This window comes from Mangifera indica, chromosome 17, assembly GCF_011075055.1.
Source record: "Mangifera indica cultivar Alphonso chromosome 17, CATAS_Mindica_2.1, whole genome shotgun sequence".
Taxonomy (NCBI): Eukaryota; Viridiplantae; Streptophyta; class Magnoliopsida; order Sapindales; family Anacardiaceae; genus Mangifera; species Mangifera indica.
Window position 1 is genome coordinate 12,484,149 of NC_058153.1, and position 24,095 is coordinate 12,508,243.

At 29.4% G+C, this 24,095-nt stretch overlaps 2 protein-coding genes across 2 annotated transcripts; one reads left to right on the forward strand and one right to left on the reverse strand.

Moving 5' to 3' along the window:
* Positions 1–440: 440 nt before the first annotated feature.
* On the reverse strand, positions 441–4,410 carry LOC123200274 (G-type lectin S-receptor-like serine/threonine-protein kinase At1g61550). Its single transcript, XM_044615415.1, has 10 exons — positions 3,750–4,410; positions 3,499–3,633; positions 2,124–2,431; positions 1,899–2,037; positions 1,508–1,745; positions 1,258–1,408; positions 1,087–1,159; positions 880–978; positions 788–806; positions 441–543 (listed from the first exon to the last, which is right to left on the reverse strand). The coding sequence occupies exons 1-10, from the start codon at positions 4,408–4,410 to the stop codon at positions 441–443; spliced, it is 1,926 nt and encodes a 641-aa protein (XP_044471350.1).
* Positions 4,411–19,040: 14,630 nt separating this feature from the next.
* LOC123200275 (receptor-like protein 1) lies at positions 19,041–23,596 on the forward strand. The gene is made up of 9 exons (XM_044615416.1): positions 19,041–19,278; positions 19,672–19,827; positions 19,956–20,093; positions 20,163–20,237; positions 20,320–20,475; positions 20,557–20,706; positions 20,825–20,971; positions 21,060–21,206; positions 21,402–23,596. Exons 1-9 carry the CDS (start codon positions 19,041–19,043, stop codon positions 23,594–23,596), a joined length of 3,402 nt encoding a protein of 1,133 aa, XP_044471351.1.
* The last annotated feature ends 499 nt before the right edge of the window (positions 23,597–24,095 follow it).

Genomic DNA, 24,095 nt, shown 5'->3' on the forward strand with positions numbered 1-24,095 from the left:
ATAGAATTATACAAGCAGAAATATTACAATAGTGAAGGGATTGTATGCATCTGTTAAAAACTAATAAATATAAGTGGGAATTGGGGGGCACATAGTGCCAAAACCTTTGGCCAACTTCTGTGTTGCTTTTGAAGTAGTCTACCCACACTATGATTCTGCATTTTATTTTAATAGTGGAACTTGGGGATGTGCGAGCTTTCTCCCAAATATAATGAAACAAATACTTATAAAAATACTTTCAGTTTCTCCCATCTTCTAATGTATTAAACGGTGAAGTATGCCTGTTTGAATCCTGGCTTTCATACATTAACGAAACAGAGTTTTTTTACTAATCTGAGACTTCACCAGATTAAAAATCCTGACAGATGTTGGTTAAGTCTCAACTCAACAGGGTAATTAATTCTGGGTGTGTAAAAGAGCTTCAGGTTGCAGTAACCAGTTTAGCCTGCCAGAATTCTTGGATATGCTACTGCAGTTAGAGCATCTTGCTTCAATGCTTCTGCAACTTTCTGAGGATATACAACACATTTGTCATCACAATTGCTGCAATATGAAAGAATTAGGACAGTAAAGAGAAAGCATCGGCCATTTATCCTGGTTTATTCAAAATAAGACTATATCAAAGACTCAATATTACTTCCTGTCCCATATCTGCTAATAAATTATTACAGTACTCATATAAAAGAATAAAGTATTTATATACAAAGATGCTTATCCCAAATACAAACCCTACTAAGATTCTGAAATTCCAAAACAACTTTTCATGGGTTAAACCCAAACAGCTTACCAGCTAAGGGCGTTGCCCCCTGCACCCCCACCCACTTACAGAGGAGTAGAGCTTACTAACCCGGCAGCAAGACCCTGTATACTATCATCTACCTACAACTTCTGAAATGGTTATGTCATTGAATGTCACTATAGTTTCTCTATCTTCACCAGCTTGTTTCGAGAAAGCAGGCTTCTTCAGACTCATTATATCTAAGGTTTCAGTTTTGATCATAGAGGAATCTTCCAACATAGGTAGTCTATCATTTGGATTTTCTTGGACACACAACAGAGTTATTCACAAACACTTTATTAATTTACACGAGGAATTTTTATCATCTAAAGATGGATCCATAAACACCATGCCTTTTACTTCTTTCCAGAGCTTATAAGCCTAAAATCAATTGTCAAACACCAATTATCAGTTAATTCAAATGCCAAATTTTGAACTAATTAACTACTGTCCTCACTAATTGTTAAGAAGAAGCTTACATGGTCTAGCAGGCTCAAGTTTTCTTCAGGACCGTAGAGAGCAGAAACCTTATTTCCACTAATTATTTGTTGAAGTAGAACCCCAAAACTGTACACATCCAATTTTGTAGAGTGTATGCCTCTTTTAACATATTCAGGAGGAACAAAGCCACTGCATTGGATGATACAAGCTCTAAGTACATGAGATATATATGCCATAAGAGGAAATATATACACTTACCATGCCATAAGAGGAAATATATATACTTACTGTGTCCCAACAACTTTGCTGGTGTTTGTTTCAAATTCATCTTTTGTAAATATTCTAGCCATACCAAAATCTGATATTTTTGGCTTCATACCTTCATCTAATAAAACATTAGTGGCTTTCAAGTCTCTGTGAATTATAGTGAACCTTGAGTACTCCTGTAGATATAAAAGTCCCTGAGTAATCCCCTCAATGATTTGAACATGTTTTCTCTGATCCAAAATATACCTTCTCATGGGATCTGCATCAAATTAAGTTGTCAACAATCAGAGAAAAAAATGAAAATGTATGTACAAAAAATACAGCAAAGAATTTACAGTGCAAAAAAGGTAATATTCCGAGCTTTTATTTGGCATGTACTCATAGATCAACATTTGTTCTTGTCTGTCAGTACAAAATCCCAAAATTCTTACAAGATTTGCATGTTGGAGCTTTGCTGTAAGCATAACCTCATTCCTGAACTCCTCGTATCCTTGTGTGGATGTTTTCGAAAGCTTCTTCACTGCAACTTCCTGTCCGTTAGGCAGCAAAGCCTGGCCCAAAGAAAATTGTGTTCCCAATCAATCAGGGAGACCAAATTGCGATAGAATAAATGGTCTAATTAATAGAAAGTAATTACCTTGTAAACAGGACCATATCCACCTTCACCCAGCTTATTTTCACCCAGCTTATTTTCAAATGAAAATCTGCCTGTAGCCGCTTCAATTTCACGAAAACTATAAGTTATCAGATTATGGGCATTTCTGTTAAAATCCCTAGTTGCAGATGGGTCATTTATTTTCTTCTTTGATCCTTTTGATTTGAGCTCTCTTTGCCAGAAGTAATATATCAAAAAACAGCCTAGAAGCAGAATAGCAGCAGCAGTTCTAGACAAAACAGTTGCCAATAGCCGCCACTTTTTTCCTCCATTCTTATTACTCTCTTGAGCTGAAAAATATTTCCCTATATTAACTAGAGTTCCCATGAAAGATCTTAATCCATATCACTGTAAATCAGTTAAATCTTATACAGGCCAGTGCAAAATTTGGTTATATGTCAATACCTATGTAGCACGGAAATGGAAATGTGAAAACGTATTTTAAAAAAAATACAGTAAATGGAAACGTAGAAAAACTTATAAATATAAAAATATTAAAGGTTTTTTTTATAAATACCAAATTTTTTATAACAAAAATACATAAACTTGTATAATAGAAAAATAAATAATAAAAAAAAATCAAGAGAAAGAGTATTATAAAATAGAATCATAGAACCTATTATAAATTGTACTTGAGCAAATACATATAGATATTTGAGAAAAAAATAATACACATCAATCTATATAATATGTTGAGAAAGAGATAAGTAATACATCGAAGAGTAGAGAGAAGATGAATTCAATAGGAGATTTAAAGACATTTCAGGTTTGAAAATACAAAATATGTGTGTTTAATTAATTTCTCGATTTTTCTTTTAAAAGAAACGCGTTTCAAAATTTTTCAAAAATTTCAAAACATGACGTTTCGTACAAGTTTCGGAGAGTTTCCAAAATGGAAACATTTTCCGTTTTCGAAACGTGGAAACGCACCACATTGTGAGTTTCCATGCTACTTTGGTCAATACACCTGGTCTACTGGCTCTATCAATGCCTTTCAATTTATTGGTGTTCCCTGTCTTGTGAACTATATACCAACATTTTTAGGTCCAAACCGGTCAAAGAGTCAGTGGGACTGGTGATATTAGTATGACGGTCATACTAGTCTGACCAGATGGTCGAACCAGGATTCTATACAATTCAACCGGCTCAACGCCCGGCCAACAACCATTACCCGGACCAGATTTGGCACCTGATGAATAGCTAAGTCATAGTATTGTCTCGTGTCAGCTAAGGTACTAATGATAATATAAACCACTTTTGTTCTTTATACTTGAGCATGTTGATTTGGTTTTAAGAATACTATATGCATAGAAATAATCGAACAGATTTCATGGTGAATTAAGCTCTGATCTCTTACCTGCAGCTTGAGAAAGTATCCAGTTATCATCATAAGCGACGTCCCGCATGATGTAGCCTAGTAACTTCTCCATGGCATAAGCAACCTTAGTTTTGGCAACGTCAACATCATCAAAACCAATCCAAGTTGTTTCCACTGTGCAGTAATTCACAACATAGGTTGGGTTGTACATTAGCCCCATATGTCTCAGCAAAATTCCTGATGTCCTTATAGTTTATGGCTCCACTTTCTGTAATGGCAGGTCCTGTTGCTGGTGCAGTAATTCACGGCAAAATTCCAAGTTGTTCCAACCGTGCAGTAATTCACAACATAGGTTGTGTTGTACATAACATTAGCCCCGTATGTCTCAGCAAAATTCCTGATATCCTTACAGTTTATGGCTCCACTTTCTGTAATGGCAGGCCCTGTTGCTGGTGCACCAATACCGTTTTCCATGGGGTTTGCAAGCGTCCGCGCATAACCATAGAAAGGCAAACCCAAAACCATCTTATCAGCAGAAAGTCCTCTGCTAATCCAAGCCCTTATACCATAATCAGTATTAACATTACTACTTGGATCATGCAGAGCAGCCTGAGCAGAAGTAAAATTATACCACTGAGGGGTGTAGTAGTCATAAGCCAAAATAATAGCCCAATCCAAGTACCGTTCCATCGCTTCTAGAGGGAACCTTCCTGAATCTAAACCTGGTTTAAAAATAACAGCTGCAGTCAATATAAGTTGTGCATAGCTAGAGTTTAATGCCTCTAAGTTGATAGCAGCTCGCCACTCTTGAAAGAGAACTCCTATGCTATACATATCAGAGCTAGAGTTTGCGTATACCCAACAAAAGTCCAAGCCATGGAAGCCATAAAGCCTGGCGGTTCTTATTGAAGAATCAATGAAAGATTTCCTGAATGATGAATTGCTCACCATTGCAGAAAATGTTGAATAGTTGGCATTTCCACCCCAAATTGATAGAAGAGTGAAGACAGATGGGTTCTTCCGTTTCACAGTGTCTGTGAAGTTGAGGAACAGTTTCTTATCAGACTCTGATAAAGAGAGTTCATAAGAGGTCGAATTTACTTGAGCAAATGCACAGTGAAGGTGAGTATAGAGAGCAGAATTTATGCCCAAACTCGGGAACCTGCTGCCTGAATACCAGTAACCAGCTCTAACCGAAGTTTGTGATTTTGCAAAGTACAATTTCAAAGTGAAGAAAACAAAGAACACCGCAAGGATAACTTTTTTTGGAGCCATTAATGAACTTAGATTCATATTTTGGTGAGCTTATTTAGTGAGAAACTTTACACGCACGCACATATATAGAGCATTATTCAACGTAGAATCATATTCTGGTAAGTAGATTTTGGAGAAAATGCCTGAGCAAGTTCACTCAATAGTTGTTCCGGCAAAGGTCACACCAATTTTCTACAAATTTCATTGTTTTGTTATATTATAAAATGTTCAAGTCATAGTCTACTCCCCAGATGAGAATAATCCTGACAATTTTATAATCATAAATGAAACAACTTCCAAGTTACTTATGGAACTTAATTTATTTTTATGTTATATGTACCAATACATAACTAATTTGCTAACCTTGAAAGCTTGAACACTCGTTGATTCCTTCAAGCGCGCTTATTCTTAAGTTGGAGTATATACCATGCATTCACCAATTTAATTAACTGATTAGAATTAGAGTAATAAAACATATACAAACTATGGATATTGACCATTACAAACAAATTGACATATTCAGTAATCTAATTATTTACTTTATTTTTAATTTAAGAGCATTCAATCTTATAATGATACGTTAGTGTCAGTTAGTAATTTATTTGTTTACTTTATTTTTAATTTAAAATCATTTAATCATATAAGATGAAACTAGTTAAATAGAAAGATGTTAGGTATATGTAAGCATCTCACATTGCTTGAAAATACTAAGATGAAACTAGTTAAATACCTAAAGAATGATTTGTCACAATCACCACTTATGGGACTCAGTAAGTTTTGGGTTGCAAAACTGAAAATTAAAGCCATGATAGATTGTTCCATCTTAGCACCATGGAACTGGATTTGAGGATGAAGATCATAAGAAAGAGAGAACGATTAAAATATCACACATGAATGCGAAATTATTCGACAATTTCTGTCTATTTTTTTAAGTAATGCGGACAATGGTTGAATCAAACTCACAACCAACTCCATCAAGAATTAAAGCTATATATTCCTCTTCAGATATACGTTGACCACTGGTAATAAATTCATCTGCTGTATCTTTCATTCTACGAAAGAAATAATAAATGCTCAAACTACCTTTCTTCATTTTTTATATATAGTTTTTCCAATTAATGACCGACTTTAGACTCAGCCACAAAAAACTCTTGCAAAGCACAACAAATTTCACTGGCTGATTCAACATGATTAAACATTCTCTCTAAATTCAACGCAATCAACCAGCTCATACTTTTACCAAACAAAATAATTTGGATTTTGTTACTTTATACTACTATTATTCACAATTTTTTTTTACTGTAATAAAAGGTGAAAGACTCACTACTAACCATGTTAAATGGTATTTTAACTCATGAGCTCCGACTGTGAACAAAACCTGCGCTCTTCAACATATATAATTCTTCTCATTGAGCTTAGGGCTAACAGCTTGTAGAGTTGAGATAGAAAAACTGTCTCCATGCAACACCTTGTAAGTGAAGCTCAAACTATACTTGCCACCATTTTCCAATGGATTCGATGAAAAATTGGCCATTGACGCCAATTGGATGCCTCCAATACCAACTTGAGAAACCAAGACAAAACCAATTAGGCAAAAACAAACAGAAATTTAAAACTAAACAATACCTCACGTTTTCATTATGAACAAATATCAAAATTACAATATGTTTTTATACAATCTCTAGGTTTTGCCAGGTTGGCAATCCCAGTCAAATGAAAAATTAACCATGCGATAATACTTGAGAAAGCACAAAACTCATCATTAAACTTTGGATGTATCTCTTTAGCCTGTAAAAATAAAGAGAAAGACACCTTCTGAATCTTGAAGAAATTCGAATTGGGGTTGTAAAACTAAATTAATATTATTGATCAAATAAAGTACAATTAATAATGTTACAAGATAGTTTGAATATAAATATAAATTTGAATCCTAGTATGAACAAGAATCTGAAATATATGAGGATTCCTAATCCTAGTAAATAAGTAAGACTAATATTCAATAAAATAATAAAATAAATAGTATATTTAACACTCTCCAAAAATTGCAGTGGTAACTCAGGGAGCTGCTATTGATGACACAAGAGAGATAAAGTGTTCATGAGACAGTCCCTTCGTAAATATATTGGCAAGTTGAGATATGGTAGGAATATGTCGAAGTTAAATAGCTCCACAAGCAACCAACTCACGAATGAAATGCAAATCAATGTCAATAGACCGAGTGCACGCATGAAACATGAGATTGGTAGTCATGTGCAAAGCAGACTGATTGTCACACAATAAAAGTGCAGATGAATGCAGTGTAATACTGAGCTCTCGTAAAAGATAGAAAAGCCACCAAACATAAACAATCACATGTGCGAGGACATGGTACTCAGACTCAGTACTAGAATGAGACACAATAGCCTGTTTCTTAGTATTCCAACAAACAAGGTTGCGTCCAAGAAAAACACAACCACCAGTGACGGAGCAGCTTATGGAAACATTAGCAGCCCAATGAGCATCAGAGTAGGCAATAAGGTGAGGACTAGAGTCATGATAAAAGATGAGACCATTAAATAGAGAGCCTTTAATATTCCGAACAATATGCTTGAATATACATCTTTGTGAGTAGGTGTAAACTTGAGTTTGAACCAGCTCAAGTGGAGCTAGTTGAGCTCAACTCTTTCAAGCTAAGTTGAGCTCGAGTTGGGTCAAACTAGAGTTTCACTTCAAATCCACCCTAGTGGAAACTTGATAATTTATTTAGTTATATACTAACTGCTTGTACTCACTTGAATGAAATCTATCTAGCGATTATATGGTTTCGGAGAATGCTATAGATGACATTTTCTTAGAGAAATCTTATGTATTCAATTCTGGTGTTCTAGTTTTAGAGATTATAACTGGTTGCAGGAGTAACAACAATATTTTTTATAACAATCAACCCCTCAACCTCGTTGGATATGTAAGTTCATGCTGTTAACTAGTCCATATTTATCATTTATGCATGTCAATAAATAGACTTTAATGGTTTCGAGTGACACAGACATGGCAATTGTGGAACGAAGATGCAGCCGTAGAACTAACGAATCCAACACTAGGCGTTTCATATTGTTAAGACCAAGTTTTGAAATGCATTAACTTGGCTTTGCTTTGTGTTGAACACAATCCAATGGACAGACCTACCATGCCGGTTGTTATTTCTATGTTAACGAGCCAAGGTGTGAAATTGTCGATGCCAAAACAGCCTGCATTTTCCATTGAAAGGATGAATGCTGTAGACAATCCGAGTGGAATGAACTTTACAATAAATAATTTAACTATATCTGAGATGCATCCGTGGTGAAGGATAAGTCAGGTTAAAGTTTTCTCTTCTGAATCAGTACGAGCTAGAGTATGATAATGAAACATATCACAGATGTTTGTTTGGCGAACCATTAACAAGTGTTCTGTTCTTATATAACTGCCACTTGGTGCAATATTTTCTGTTACAAATAGGACAATTAGGCATTCAATCTTTTATTGAAACATGTGTAAGCAACAAGAGGACCCGGACGTGTATCAAAGTAACCTTCTCACTCGTCTTTTAACTCGAATATTTCTACTCTCTCTCAAATATGTTTTTAAACTGAAATTTTATAAATAGATAATAATTAGAGTACAAATTTAATGCAATTAAAAGTGATTAACGTTTGCTAAGCCTAGTTGAGTTGGCTTATAATAAATAAATTATCAATATTATTAACTTAAGTTGTAATATATTAAGTTTTATATATATATATATATATATATATATATATATATATATATATATATATATATATATATATATATTTGTTGGTGACCATATTAGCACCAACCAAAAATAGAATAAGTGTGAAATTTAATAATGCAAGAAGATAAAGACACAAAAACATTTTGAAATTTATATAAAAATAATACTATACGTACATTTTTTAAATATATAAATATGTATACATTATATATTATCATATGATTATATATTATTTTATCTTTAATTTAAAATCACTCAGTTATATTATGACACACAATAAATATATACTTATTTATGTACTCAAAATAAGGTAAATGTAATTTATTTGTTTATATAATAGTGAAAAATAATGGCCTTTTAAAATTTAGCAAATGTGGGAATTCATAAATAAGTCCGTTGTAATCAATATCAAGTCGATATATTTATAATTTTGTACAATGAGAAAAAGAAAATATTAGAAAAGAACCATCGAAAGTAATAATTAAAAGTTTAAAATCCAACTCTTACAACGGTTTGGAATTTTGGTCAGTTTGAGATTGACAAATTACTGCCGAAAATCAAGCTAGCCGTGTTGTTTAGTTTTATCAAATTGAAGAGTTTATAAATCTCTATCTATTTATTCAAATCACTAATAAGTTATTAATTAGTAATTACAGCATAATATAATATAATTTTAAATTTCTTATAACATTATTAAGAAAGCATCCTGTGTTTTTTATTTTTAAATTATTTTTTTACTTGGAAAATAAGATGGTGGAACTTTAATTTACAAATTCTGTTTAAAAGATGTAATACGGATTTTTGAAAATCGTTGAGACTCAAAACCGAGAACTAAGAACCTGGCAACATTTATCAAAAATCAATGTCATCCCTACATCTAATCAAATCACAGAAGAAAAGGGAGCAACTTATCTTGACCGTCGGATCACGGGAGAGACTCTGATTTGCAGCTACGGTAGAAAGACCTCGATGCAACAAAGGAGAATGAAAGCCAGCCCTAATTTCGTTGAATCTTCTCGAATACGCCAGGAAGAGAAGATATTTTCTTATTATTTAAGTTAAAACGGTGCGTTTTTACATTTGATGAAAACACACCATTTTACTGTTCCCTCTCAGCCATAACAATCCTCTTTTTTTTTTTTTTTTTTTACAAACTTGCACATTTCCATGTATGTTTTTTTATTATCATTATAATTACGGTAAATATTGTTATTTTTTAATAGTATTAGTGAAAAAGAAATTATATTGGGTAAATTAAAATGATGAATCTCCTTATAAGAGTCTTCTAAATTTACAAGTCTTGGTCAATAGTTACAAAATATGTTTTCCTTCATATTTTTAATAAGATTGCCTTCTAAGTCAATCTTATTAAATTTTTGCCTTCTAATTAGATATAATTGGAATGCCCGGTTAATAACACTAGAAGAAAAAGTTGATTGCCTTCTAAGTCAATAGTCAATATAATCGGAATGCCCAAATTACATAAATTCCCAAGTAGATAATGTTCAGTATTGCATTGTTGTGTCAAATGTGTTTGTTATTGATTCTCCAATAAAACGAACCAAAAAACATTTTACAGTCAACTTCTTCTTATTTTTTCTTTTTCTAAATAATAATTCAAAGTTTAACGTCTAACTCTTATAAAGGTTTAGAAATTTAGTTACTTTGAAAATGACAAATTACTTAATGAGGTCAAGCTAGCCGTGTTGTTTAATTTTATCAAACTAATGTCATCTAAATATTCAAATTAACAATAAGTTACATATATAATATAATTTTAAGTAAAGTTTTTCAAATGATTTTTTTTAAAATAAACCTGATAATACAAAATAAAATGGATGAAAAAAGGTTCTATAATTTATATGGGTGGATACATTACTTGCTTTTGAAGCTATGATAAATGAAATATGTCTTAAATTAAGGTAATCTTTTTATTTGAAAAATAGCATAAACTGAACATTATTCTCCCATAGATGTTTCAATAAAAAAATATATAAAATAAATTAATCTTAAATAATATACGTAGTTGTCAATTAATTATATCAACTTTGGAAAATAAAGTAACGTTTACAATGCTTAAGAAAAAAAAATTGATAGCCATCTAAGTCAACATCTATTGATAGATGGATAGCTTAAATAAATTTGAATTTAAAATACAAAACGTGTTTGATATATTTAAATTAGACAACAATTATAATAATCAATGGTAAGTTTTAAATTGTTTATTCTTTAGTAATGCAATTGAATCACATTTATTAAAAAGTGATATTACATAAACAAATTAATTATACAAACAATTTCTTATAAATTGATGTGAAAATTTCTATACATATTTTTTTGTTTGCATGCATAATACTATTCATTTATTATTTATTTTATGTTTTACCAAATAATATTAAATAAAAGAAAATTAATTAAAATAACATAATTTTATTAAAGCAAATCGATACCGGTAAAACACTCAATGAATTATATGGATATAATCAAAATCTCAAATTAATACTTATTTTATCCTTATCTCCAACTTTAAGAATTCTAGTCTCTCAAACATTTTTTCATCTAAAATTCAATTAAAACATGATTTAAATTAACAATAGAGGTGGTTATTAGTTTATCAAACCTGCTTATTAATTATACTAGGGTATAATTTGTGTCTAAAAATTGTTTATTTTGCTAGAAAATGATAAATTTTTTGTTAGTATTTCCTTTGATTAATATATCAAAAAAAAAAAGTTCTAATAAAAATTGGTTGAGTTAAACAATGATTTTGGTCATAAAAAAGAGACAATTTTCTTGCTATTGGGCCAAAAAAATCTAGTAAGTGTGGTTGAGCCTTGTGATTGTTCATCATGCTTAGTTATTATTTATTTTAGAGTTACACATTTTAAACAAAATGTATTTTTGTTGACTATATCCACATAATCTATAGAATATTAACTAATATTATTTATTTTAGTAGGTGTGATCATGCCTAATCACTATTTATAACACTTAGTTATTGATCATCACAGATTTTAGAATTGCACATTTTAAATAAAATTTATTTTTTTTATTATACCCGCAAAATCCATACAATGTTGACTAACATCTTTTAATACTAGAAAACTTAAATTACTTTAATTAATTTAGCTTACATGTATGGAGATTGAGAGAAGTATTAATGCTTTTCAATTGGGTGACTTGGAAAATTATATCATTTGTCCTTGTCAACCAATTAGATTAACTTGGAAATTAAGATCACCGTTCACAACACTCTAGAAAAAATAAAATTATGGTTGCCTAAGTCAACATATATGAAAAGCTGGACGGTTATGTCCAAGACATATTTAATTTTTTTAAATTAGAAAACAAATTAATTATAAATTATAATATTTAATTAGTAAGATTTAAATTGTTTATTCAATAATAAAGAAATTGACACATATCTATTAAAAAGTAACTTTACATATACAAATCAATTAGGTAAACAATTTCTCCGAAATTGAAGTAAATATTTTCGATTCAACTATAGAATGATCAAAAAAAGCATTTTACAATCAACTTTCAGTTTTTCTCCTGCTTTTGTTTTTTGGGCAATTCATAAATATGACAATTGGATTCAACAAACTTGAAATTTTGAACAATGAGATAAGAAAAAGTTTAGAAAATAACTATTAAAAATAATAATTCAATGTTTAAAGGTTTAAAAATTTAGTTAATTTGAAATTAAGAGATTACTTAAGGAGTCAAACTAGTCGTGTTGTTCAATTTTATCAAATTAATGGTTCAAAATTTTCCATCTAATTATTTAATTCAATAATAAGTTAAGTTACTAATTAGTAATTGCACTATAATTTTAAATATCTAATAACATCCTAAGGAAGCCCTGTAATATTTTTTTCAAATTATTTTCTAAAATAATTTTGATAATAAAAAAATAAATTTTTTTATAATATATATGGGTGGATGTATGACTTGCTTTTGAAGAGATGATACTTGATTATCAAAGAAATATGTCTCAAACATAGTTTATTAAATTAACGTAATCTTTTCACTTGGAAATAAGATGGTGGAAGTACATTAATTTTCAAATTCTATTTAGGAGATGAAATATATTTTTTTTATCTTTACAAACTCACATTGTCCCTATAGTTTCTTGTATTATTATTAAGAAAAATATTTTTATTTTTTTGATAATTGGTGAAAAAAGATTATATTGATTAAATTAAAGTGATGGGCATCCTTATAAGGCTCTTCCAAATATACAAGTCTAAGTAAATGGTCGTTAAGATGGTGGAATCTTTTGGATGTCTAAAATGTGTTTGGTTTTCTTAAATTAGATTACAAATTAATTATGAATTATGATAATTAACTAGTAAGTTTTAAATTGCTTATTCATTAGTAATGAAATCAAGTCATACTTACTAAAAAGTGATATTATATATACAAATTAATTATACAAAGAATTTTTTATAAATTGATTTGAAATTTTCTATATATATTGTTCGCATGAATAATATTATTCATTTAATAGTTGTTTTATTTTTTTACCAAATGCTATTAAATGTACAAAAATTAATTAAAATAACCTAATTTTATTGGGGGTAAATAATATTAGCAAACACTCTTTGAATTGTACAAATATAGTCAATATCTCAATTTAATACCTATTTTTTCCTCATCTCTAACTTTAAGAACTCTAGCCTCTCAAACATTTATTTATCAGAAATTCAATTGAAACGGGATATAAATTAACAAAAAAGATGGTTGTTAGTTAATAAAAATTGCTTAGTGGTTATACTAGGGTATAATTTATGTGTAAAAACTGTTTATTTTGTCAAAAAAATGATAGATTTGTTGTGGGTATTCCCTTTAATTAGTATATTGAAAGATTTTTTAAGTAAAAATTGGTTGTTAGATGATGATTTTTTTGTTAATTTATTAATTAATTTGTTGAGTGAAACGATGATTTTGATTGTATAATGAGACAATTCTCTTGTCATTAGACCTAAAAAATCCAATCGGTGCAATCACAATTTTCTACAAAACGTATTTTTCTTGATTGTATTTGCATAACCTATTGAGTATTAACTAATATTATTTAATTCCAATAAAGTTAAGTTATTTTAATTAATTTCTCTTTAATGCATGGAGACTAAGAGTTAGGTAAAGTATTAATATTTTTCAATTAAGTGATTTGGAAAATTATAACTTGTATAGTTTTCAATTATATTAACTTGGAAAATAAGGGTGACGTTTACAATGCTCTAGAAAAAGAAAATTGATTGTTGCCTAAGTCCACATATATGAAAAAGGTGGATAGCTATATTTTTGTTTCCTATTTTTAAATTATGCATCAAATTAATTATAAATGATAATAAATAAGAAGGATTTAAATTGTTTATTCATTAGTAAAAAAATTGACTCATATTTATTAAAAAAAAGTAATGGTATATACAAATTAATTGTAAAAACAATTAATCGGGAATTGACGCGTATATTCTACATATTTTTTCGTTTACATGCATATTATGACTCATTTATTAATTTTCTTCATTTAAGTTGTTTTATTTTTCACCTATTAGCAATAGAAAAATATTTTACACTTGAAATGTTGGTACAAAAGGGTATTTATATACAATAATAAAAATATAAACAAGATATGAACATTGATAGATTGAGGAAATTATGTTGATTGATTCCAAAAACTCTTATTGTGTGTTGTATGTATGTATGTATGTATGTATGTATGTATGTATGCACACACACGAAAGTTCTATGAATCTTATTAAATATTAATCTGAAATGACATTCATATTCCTACTTAGAAAAAAATTGAAACAGTGCTTATAGAAATGAAGAAAACTTCAAGAAATCATGGATATATTCATTTGAAATGTCATTCATATACCTAATTATTAGAAAAAATTGTACTGCGATAAGTTTGTTATCGATTCTCAAGTAGGTAAGTTGACTTGGAAAATTAGATCACGGTCAGTATTGGATTGCCGTGTTTGTTATTGATTCTGCAATGAAATGATCCAAAAAGTATTTTAGAGTCAACTTCTTTTGTTTGTTTATTTTCTGGGCAGCTCATAATAAATAAGACAGTTATAATCAATATCTGAGTTAATAAATTTGAAATTTTGAACAATAAGATAAGGAAAGTTTACTAAATAGTTATTGAAAATAATAATTTAAAATTTAAAGTCTAACTTTTATAAAGGTTTAGAAATTGACAAATCACTTAAAGAGGCCAAGGTAGCCGTGTTGTTTAATTTTATCAAAAATTTATGATCTCATAATTATCAATCTAAATATTCAAATCAATAATAAGTTTCCAATAAGTAATTACATAATATAATTTTAAAATTCATATAACATCACAAAGGAAGCATTCTGTATTGTTTTTTCAAAGGGAAATTATAAAAAATAGATAAAATACTCTCCTATTAAGCAAAATTGTTCAAATTCACTATTTTTAAGCAAAAATACCCAACTTCCCTATTCCTAAGCAAAAATGCCTATAGTTTTTTCTAAAATACCCAAATTACCCTTCCCATCATATATATAAACTCCCTCACTAAATTTCATTCGAAAAAGACTATTCGTGAAAAATAAATATTGAGTTGGGGGGAAAAGTTACTTTTTTGAAATTACAGAGGCACTAATAGATTAGAAAATTATTGAAGGGGCAAGGGTAAATATTGGACTTGTTTGTAGTAGAAATTGTTTCAAGAGGTAAATTGACATTTTTCATACCTAGGGTTTCTCGAAGTGTAGTTTTCGAATTTTATATCCGTTTTTTCTGTTTTAGGGTTTTTCAATATGTAGTTTTTGAAATTAAGATTCGTTTTTTTGATTTTTATGCTTTTTGGCATATTTTACGATATAATGACGTAATTTTAGCTCAATATTTTAGTTTTTTCGTTTATAGGATATATCGATTCGTATTTTTCAGATTTCCGAATGATTTTTCTATTAGTGACATTCTTACGTATTTCAATTGATAGAGTTCGAATTTCAATTCCGTTTTTTCGATTTTGACCGTTTTAGGATAAATCGAGTCATTTTTTCAGATTTTCTAATGATTTTTTGATTATTCACATTCTATGACATTTCAACGTATAAAATTTGAATTTTATTTTCGTCTTTTCAAATTTCGCCATTTTATGATATATCGATTCGTATTTTTCAAATTTTCGAACAACTTTTCAATTGTTGATATTCTAGGGTATTTCAACGTTTAGAATTCGAATTTCACCGTTTTAGGATATATCGACTCGTATTTTGAAGATTTTTGAATGATTTTTTGATTATTGACATTTTATGGTATTTTAAAGTATAGAATTCGAATTTCAGTTTCATTTTTTCGATTTTCCTTCTTTCAGGATATATCGATTCATATTTTTCAGATTTTCAAATGATTTTTCTATTAGTGACATTCTTATGTATTTCAACTGATAGAGTTCGAATTTCAATTCTGTTTTTTCGATTTTGGCCGTTTTAGGATAAATCGAGTCGTTTTTTGAAATTTTCTAACGATTTTTCGATTATTCACATTCTATGACATTTTAACGTATAAAATTTGAATTTTATTTTCGTCTTTTCAAATTTCGCCATTTTATGATATATTGATTCGTATTTTCCAAATTTTCGAACGATTTTTCAATTGTTGATATTATAGGATATTTCAACGTTTAGAATTCGAATTTCACCGTTTTAGGATATATCGACTCGTATTTTGAAGATTTTTGAATGATTTTTTTATTATTGACATTTTATGGTATTTTAAAGTATAGAATTCGAATTTCAGTTTCATTTTTTCTATTTTCGTCCTTTCAAGATATATCGATTTGTATTTTTCAGATTTTTAAATGATTTTTCTATTAGTGACATTCTTATGTATTTCAACTAATAGAGTTCGAATTTCAATTCTGTTTTGCAACTCTCTAAAAATACTTTGAACAAAATATGTAATTTCTTCAATTCAATAATATATTGTAATTGATTTTGTTTAATAAGATTAATATTTTTAAATTTACAGTGTCACATCCAGAATCACTGTGGCTAATTAATCTGTATGGTGAACAAACTCCAAATGTAAGATTTATATAATAATTTTTTCACAAGATAATGAAAATAAAAAATAGGATTGGAAAGAATATCACGCCTAGAAAATGTGCTAACTCCAGTTTAAAGCAATAAAGACGTGAAAAAGGGGCAATTTTTGCATTCACATTGACTTAAAGTCTAATAAGAAACAATGACAAAACGTGCATAGAAAATGTACAAATTTACGAAAAACATAAAAGTTCAATTTATTTTATAAAAAATGATATACTAATTTAGACTCTAAATTAATTGAAGAAATTAAAAAATATAATTTTAATCAATACAACTAAGATCATATGAAATTATTACATGTTTCTATTAATTAGTTAGGATTGGATGTTAAATATTATTGTTAAATACCCAAAGGATGTTTCAATAAAAATATAGGAATTAATTTTTTCTTTTTTTACAAACTTACAAATTATCCCGATTGTTTTTTTACTATTATTATTGAGGAAATATTTTTATATTTTATTAGTGGGTGAAAAAGATTATATTGAGTAAATTAAAGTGATGGGCCTCATTGTAAGATTATTCTAAACACAAGTCTAGGTCAATGATTTTTAAAATGATGGAGCCTTTCGAAATTTCAAATTTTAACTAATAATGCGGTCAATCTCTTGCAAGTCTAGGTAATAGTTGTTGATAGACATGAAAAATTATGAGTATTTCACTTAATTTTTAGAAATAAAAAAGTTTAAACTTCAAATATTCATGATTAATTCCACAAAGTGAAGAAATCAGGTTCATTATAGGCTCTACTTTCCCCCGTAATTTAAGAACACGTTACGAAAAATTCAGTAGTCCTTTATGTCAATAACCAATATAACTGTAATGTCTAGCTTCCATAAATTCTCTAGTAGGTGGCTTGACTTGGAAAATTAGGTTATGTTGACCATATTGTTAGAAAAAGTTGATAGTGTTCTAACTTTTAAGTCAATAGTCAATGTAATTTGAGTACATAATATGAATGAGAAAAAGAGGCAATTGTTGCATTCACATTGACTCAAAAGTCATAGGAAAAAAACTAAAATACAAAGACTAAACGTGCATAAAAAATGTTCAAACTTCCAATAAATAAAAAAGTTCAATTTGTTTCCATGATTTACTATTGAAGACATTCATAAAATAGTTTTAATCAATACAAGTAAGATCCTATGAATTCAATATATGTTTCTTTACATTACTAGGGTGGTAAACAAGCAACCAATTTACATTAACTTGGAAAAAAAGAGAGTTCACATTTACCTAAGTGATAGAGTTGACAATTTTTAATCAGATCTATTAACCCAACATAAAAAAAATAAGGTTCATATTAAGTTTTTCTTATACAAAATTTATTTTGGATCAACTTAATATGACTTGAAATTAAATTGGGTAGTTTTAGGGTTCACACAAAAAGAATCTGATACAATCTAAATTAACTCGAATATTTTAGAGAAATATTATTTTAATGAAATTTGTTAAAGATAAATTATAGAAATGTTGAAAAACAATATAAATAGCAGAAGACAAATTAAAGTTTTAATAAAACCCCAAAAAACCTTGAACGGATCTTATTTTAGGATGAAAGATTTATGAAGAAAATCGTGCATTGGATGACTTCTTTGGTCTTAGTAATTACATTGTTCAATGTTATCAAATTGATGAGTTCATAATTTTCCATCTAAGTTATTAATTAGTAATTACGCTCTTCTGTAGATTTTTTTATTATTATTTTTTAATAATCAGTGAGGAAAGATTATATTGAGTAAATTACTTTGTACAAAATACTTTCACAGAAAGTACTTCGTACAAATAAGATTAATATTTCTAAATTTACAGTGTCACATCCAGAAAACTGTTGCTAATTAATTTGTATGGTGAAATAACTCCAAATGAAGATTTATATCATTATTACATGTTTCTACAAATTCGCTGGGGTTGACTGTTTCAATTTTAAAAAAAATTAATTCTAAATAATTCTTTGTGGTTGCCAGTCAATTACATTAACTTGAAAAATAAGGGTATATTCACAACATTCAGTAAATTTAAACTTGACGTCCACAACGTGTTAGGTATTTTTAGATTAAACAACAAAGTAATTATAAATTATAATTATTAAGTATATATTAAAAAGTAATATTATGTGTACAAATTAATTATACAAACAAATTTTCACAAATTGACGTGAAAATTCAACAGTTTTTTTGGGTCTATATGCATAATATTATTCATTTGTAAATTTCCTTCATTTTAATTATTTTATTTTACCAAATGATATTAAATGCATATTTCATCGCTTGTAGACTGAGTTGAGCAAAGTATAAATTTCAATTGGGTTACTGAAAAATTGCTGATATTCAATTAAAAAAATATATATTAAGGGAAAAGACCTGGAATTGCAAGAGAAGTGGGGGCCTCATTGTATTATAAATAGAGTGAAGGCAGTGTGTTGTGAGTCACAACTTCATCATATAGTTTATTATTCTGATTAGACATGAGTTGTAAGGGGGTTTTGGTGTTGTTAGTGATGAAATTAGTTTGTTTGGTTGAGGGGTGTTGGGATGAAGAGAGAATTGCCCTTCTTCAACTTAAACCTTTTTTCAACTATTATAATTCTGATTACAAATGTCTTAAGCTTTACGATTGGGTGGAGAATTCAGACTGTTGTAAATGGGAAGCAGTTGTGTGCGACATCATTGGCAGAGTCACTGAACTCACTCTTTTTGGAGAAGGTTATTCAGATCTAGAAGAGCCCCGATATCTAAATGCATCTTTGTTTTCTCCTTTCCAACAACTACAAATACTATATTTAGATAACAATAATATAAACGGTTGTGTTGAGAACGAAGGTCAATTATCTTCCCCCTTTGAACTTTATTATTTCTATATTTAGCATCATAATTATTTTTCTGTCAATTTCTTTGCATCTACCTAGTACCATATGATTTTAATAAAATTGCAAATTCCTCAAAAATTTCTCCTTTGTAGATTTATATTATTTGTAAGCATTTAATAAAAATACTGAGAAAGGTCCTCACATATATTCTGTGAATAATTTTGTGATACATTATATGATTATATACATGAAGCAATTTATTGGCTTGAAAATGTTTGAGTAGTTGCAGGTTTTGAGAGGCTATCAAGGCTGCAAAACTTGGAGGAACTAAGTTTAACCAAAAACAAATTCAATAATAGCATTTTATCATCTTTATCCAATCTCTCCTCATTAAAAAAATTGTATCTAGCTGAGAATAATTTGAATGGGAGCATTAATATTCAAGGTAATCCATAATTTCAACTATTTTTTCTTTTTATTTTTTGGTCTGTTGAATTTACGATATAATTAGACATTTTAAATTAAATATATGAAACAATACTTAATCTTGTGAAATTGTTTGACTATTTTTAGGTTTGAGTAATTTGAAGATTATCAATTTAAGTGGTAACAACCTCAGCAATATAATATTATCATCTTTGGGTGATCTCTCTTCATTGAAATCTTTGCATCTGAATGAAATTAGATTGAATGGAATTGTTGATGTTGAAGGTAAGTACGATAAAATTCCTCATGTTCTTATGATCAATTTTTAATCAATTCTGTTTCATTTATCACTAGGATTATATTCCTTGAAGAATTTAGAGGAACTGGATATGAGCAATAATAAGATTGACCAATTTATAAACTTCAAAGGTAAATAATAATTTCTGTTTCATTTCTTGGTATATATTACATTGAAGATTGTTGATTATAAATTTAATTTTTTAATGCATAGATTATGGAGGCTTGAAGAACTTGAGTATCCTTTATCTAAATGATATGGAAACCACTAATGCAACTGCCCTTTTCCTATCAACATTGATGTCATTCTCCTCCTTGAAGACGCTTTACCTTTCATATAATAATGCTACTCAAATAGAGATTACTCAAGGTAAGAAACAAGTTAAAGTTATGATGCTAAAACAAAATTTCTGGCAATTTTTCAATTACTTATCTAGTGTTATTTTAACAGAGTTGCACAATGTGACTAGTGGCTTGGAAGAATTGACCTTGGATTCTAATAAGCTCCATATAAACTTTCCAAAAATTGTTAAAATTTGTCCTTCACTGAAATATTTGTCAATGAGCAACTGTGAGTTCAATGGCTTCGCAGAAATTGAAGGTATACAAATGATTGTGTGACGTGCTATTCAGATCAATTTCCATATATGTATAACCTAGAGTCACAAAATTTTCGTACTATTCAGATCAATTTTAAATTTGTTGCTCTATTACAACAGAGTTGCAGAATTTGACCAGCTTGGAAGAATTGCACTTGGATTATTCTAAGCTCCCTAAAAGCTTTTTACGATTTGTTGCACCTTTCACTTCATTGAAAGTTTTGTCAATGAGCAATTGTGAGTTCAATGGCATCCCGCAAGTTCAAGGTAAATCAAAGATTAAATACAATGTGCTATATGTTCAACTTAATTATATGTGCAATGAAATTCACGAAATTTCTTGTCAATATTGTAGGTCCCCTTAAACTAAAAAATTTGGAAAGTTTAGACATGGTTTATACTACTCTCAACACAAGTTTTTCTAAAATCTTTAGATTGGGAACTTCTCTTAAAACATTATCATTGTCTCACTGCGGACTCAGTGGCACATTGGCTGACCAAGGTTAGTAATTTGCTCATATTCTTTCTCCTCCCCAAGTCAAAATTAATTATAACTACAATGACCTAATGATAATATAAAGAAATTACAAGTATTAATACACATAAAATGGTTCTTTTAAGTTTGGAGATTGCTATTCTACATTCTATTGTTTAAAACATTGGATTCTTCATAAATAAATGACATGTTTTATTACAGGTTTGTGTGGGATGGTGCATTTGGAAGAGTTGCATATTGACTATAATGATTTAAGGGGTGTCTTACCTCCATGTCTTGCAAATTTGACTTCACTTCGACAATTAGATATATCTTCCAATCAAATTACTGGAAACATCTCCTCATCTCCCCTTGATAACCTAAAATCCATTGAATTCCTCTTCATTTCAGACAATCTCTTTCAAATCCCAATTTCACTCAATTCACTTTTTAATCTTTCAAACCTCAAAGAATTTTGGAGTGAAAATAACCATTTATATGTTGAAACCGTGTCATATTCCTTGACCCCAAAATTCCAATTAAATCGCATCATATTACATGGTTATGGAAGTGTTGGCCCTTTTCCAAAATTTCTTTACCATCAACATGACTTACGATATGTTGATCTCTCTCACATTAACTTGATTGGAGAATTTCCGTATTGGTTATTGTACAACAATACCCAATTGAATTTACTTAGTCTAGTTAATAATTCTCTTTCAGGAAGTTTTCAGTTGTCATTTCAATCTCATATGGAATTATCAACACTAGATATCTCCTTAAATTTCTTCCATGGTCAAATTTCGATGAATATTGGTGCAAAACTACCAAGGCTAGCATTTTTAAATATGTCTGGAAATGATTTCAATGGTAACACTCCATCTTCTCTTAGTAATATGAGCTCTTTGCTAAGTCTAGACATATCAAACAATAACTTGTCTGGCGGAATACCTGAACAATTAGTCATAAGTTGCTTCTCACTAAGAGCATTTGTTCTTTCGAACAACAATTTGCAAGACCAAATCTTCTCTAATAATTTTGGCTTGACAATGTTACGAAGTTTACAATTGGATGGCAATCATTTTAGTGGAAAGATTCCAAAAAGTTTGTTAAATGGCTCTTCTTTAGAAATGTTGTATCTCAATGATAACAATCTCTCAGGTAAGATCCCAAGATGGTTTGGAAATCTATCACATTTTGTTGAAATAGTGATGGACAATAATCAACTTGAAGGTCCGCTTCCAAAGGAATTTTGTCACTATCAAAAACTTGAAATTTTAGATCTTTCAAAGAACAATATATTTGGAAGTTTACCGCCTTGTCTTTGTTATTCAAATATCAAACAGGTTCATTTGTCAAGAAATAGATTAAGGGGACAATTAAATGATGCTCTCTACATTAATAGTTCTTCCTTGAAAGTCTTAGATCTTAGCTATAACCACATAGAAGGGAACATTCCAAGTTGGATTGGGAAACTTTTGTCCTTAAGTTACTTGATCTTAAGTAACAACAATCTTGAAGGTGAATTACCTACTCAATTATGCAATTTGAGAGAATTACGTTTGATAGATTTTTCTCAAAACAATCTTTTTGGTAAAATCCCTTCTTGCCTAAATTTTGCTGCCCTATATGAAGGAAATGGGAATGATGAAAGTTTAATTTATGAATTGCCTTTAACTTTTGCTTTGAGTATTAGTTATAAAACTAAGACAACGCCAATTGTTAGCTATGGAATTAAGACAAGGGAAAATGAGGAGTCGATACAGTTCACCACTAAAAAAATATCCTACAGTTACAAAGCAAAAATGCTCGCATTTATGTCTGGAATTGATCTTTCATGTAATAAATTATTTGGTGAAATTCCTGATCAAATTGGAAACCTTACAAGGATTCATACTCTTAATTTTTCTCATAATAATTTGACAGGATCAATTCCAAAAACATTCTCAAACCTCAAACAGATTGAGAGTTTAGATCTTTCTTACAACAATTTGAATGGGAATATCCCTTCTGAACTAGTAGAGATAAACACTTTGTCTGTATTTAGTGTGGCATACAATAATTTATCAGGCCAAACACCTGCAAGGATTGGACAATTTGCAACCTTTGAAGAGAGTAGCTATGAAGGAAATAAATTTCTTTGTGGATTGCCATTGAATAAAAGTTGCTACCCGTTAGAATCACCATTGTTGGCACCAGAAGCTTCATCAATTATTAAGGAAGATGATAGTGATTTTGTTGATATGGGGATTTTCTATATAAGTTTCGTAGTGACCTACATAGTTGTACTTATAGCATTCGTGGGAATTTTGTATCTGAATCCATATTGGCGACAGACATGGTTTTGTCTTGTGGAGATGTGGATGCTCTCTTGCTACTACTTTGTTATTGATCATCTCACACTATTTTGTTGTTGAATTGTATTGTAATGTGTACATATGTCAACTTTTTATATTTCAATATGAGGTTTTAAAGTCAAGTTATAAAATAAATTTATTGAACCATATAAATGCAGTTTAGAAACCTATACAAAATTCTATAGTTTATTAAATATATACCAATAGATTCAAGAATAGCAAATTTTAGATTTCAAGTTCTTATGGCATTATTATTCAAGATATAAAAATTATTTTAGGAACAAATCAATAATAATATTTCCTAAATCAATCACAATATTTTCTAAATTAATGGTAATATATTCTGCTCAATATTCTCCCTGCTTCCTTCCTATTATGCTGAATTTATTCCTTAATTGAACGATTCCCTTCTAGCATTATTTTACTGCCTCATACAACTCTGAATGACTAGGATGAGTTTCCCAAACTACCCTCAAGCTCTCTGCCCCTATTTTCCTCAGCTGCAATCTCCCTCGGACTGTCTTACGTTATTTTCTTTTTGGGCCTGCAAACATAAGCT

Excerpts from the sequence above, each read along its gene's own strand:
- LOC123200275 (XM_044615416.1), top strand. The coding sequence starts at position 19,041 with ATGAGTTGTAAGGGGGTTTTGGTGTTGTTAGTGATGAAATTAGTTTGT. Across the intron at positions 19,828-19,955 it reads TGGGAGCATTAATATTCAAG|GTTTGAGTAATTTGAAGATT; the intron begins GTAATCCATAAT and ends GACTATTTTTAG. Across the intron at positions 20,707-20,824 it reads TGGCTTCGCAGAAATTGAAG|AGTTGCAGAATTTGACCAGC; the intron begins GTATACAAATGA and ends CTATTACAACAG.
- LOC123200274 (XM_044615415.1), bottom strand. The coding sequence starts at position 4,410 with ATGGTGAGCAATTCATCATTCAGGAAATCTTTCATTGATTCTTCAATA. Across the intron at positions 1,746-1,898 it reads TGTAAGAATTTTGGGATTTT|ATCCCATGAGAAGGTATATT; the intron begins GTACTGACAGAC and ends AATTTGATGCAG. Across the intron at positions 979-1,086 it reads AGATGATAAAAATTCCTCGT|ATATAATGAGTCTGAAGAAG; the intron begins GTAAATTAATAA and ends CTGAAACCTTAG.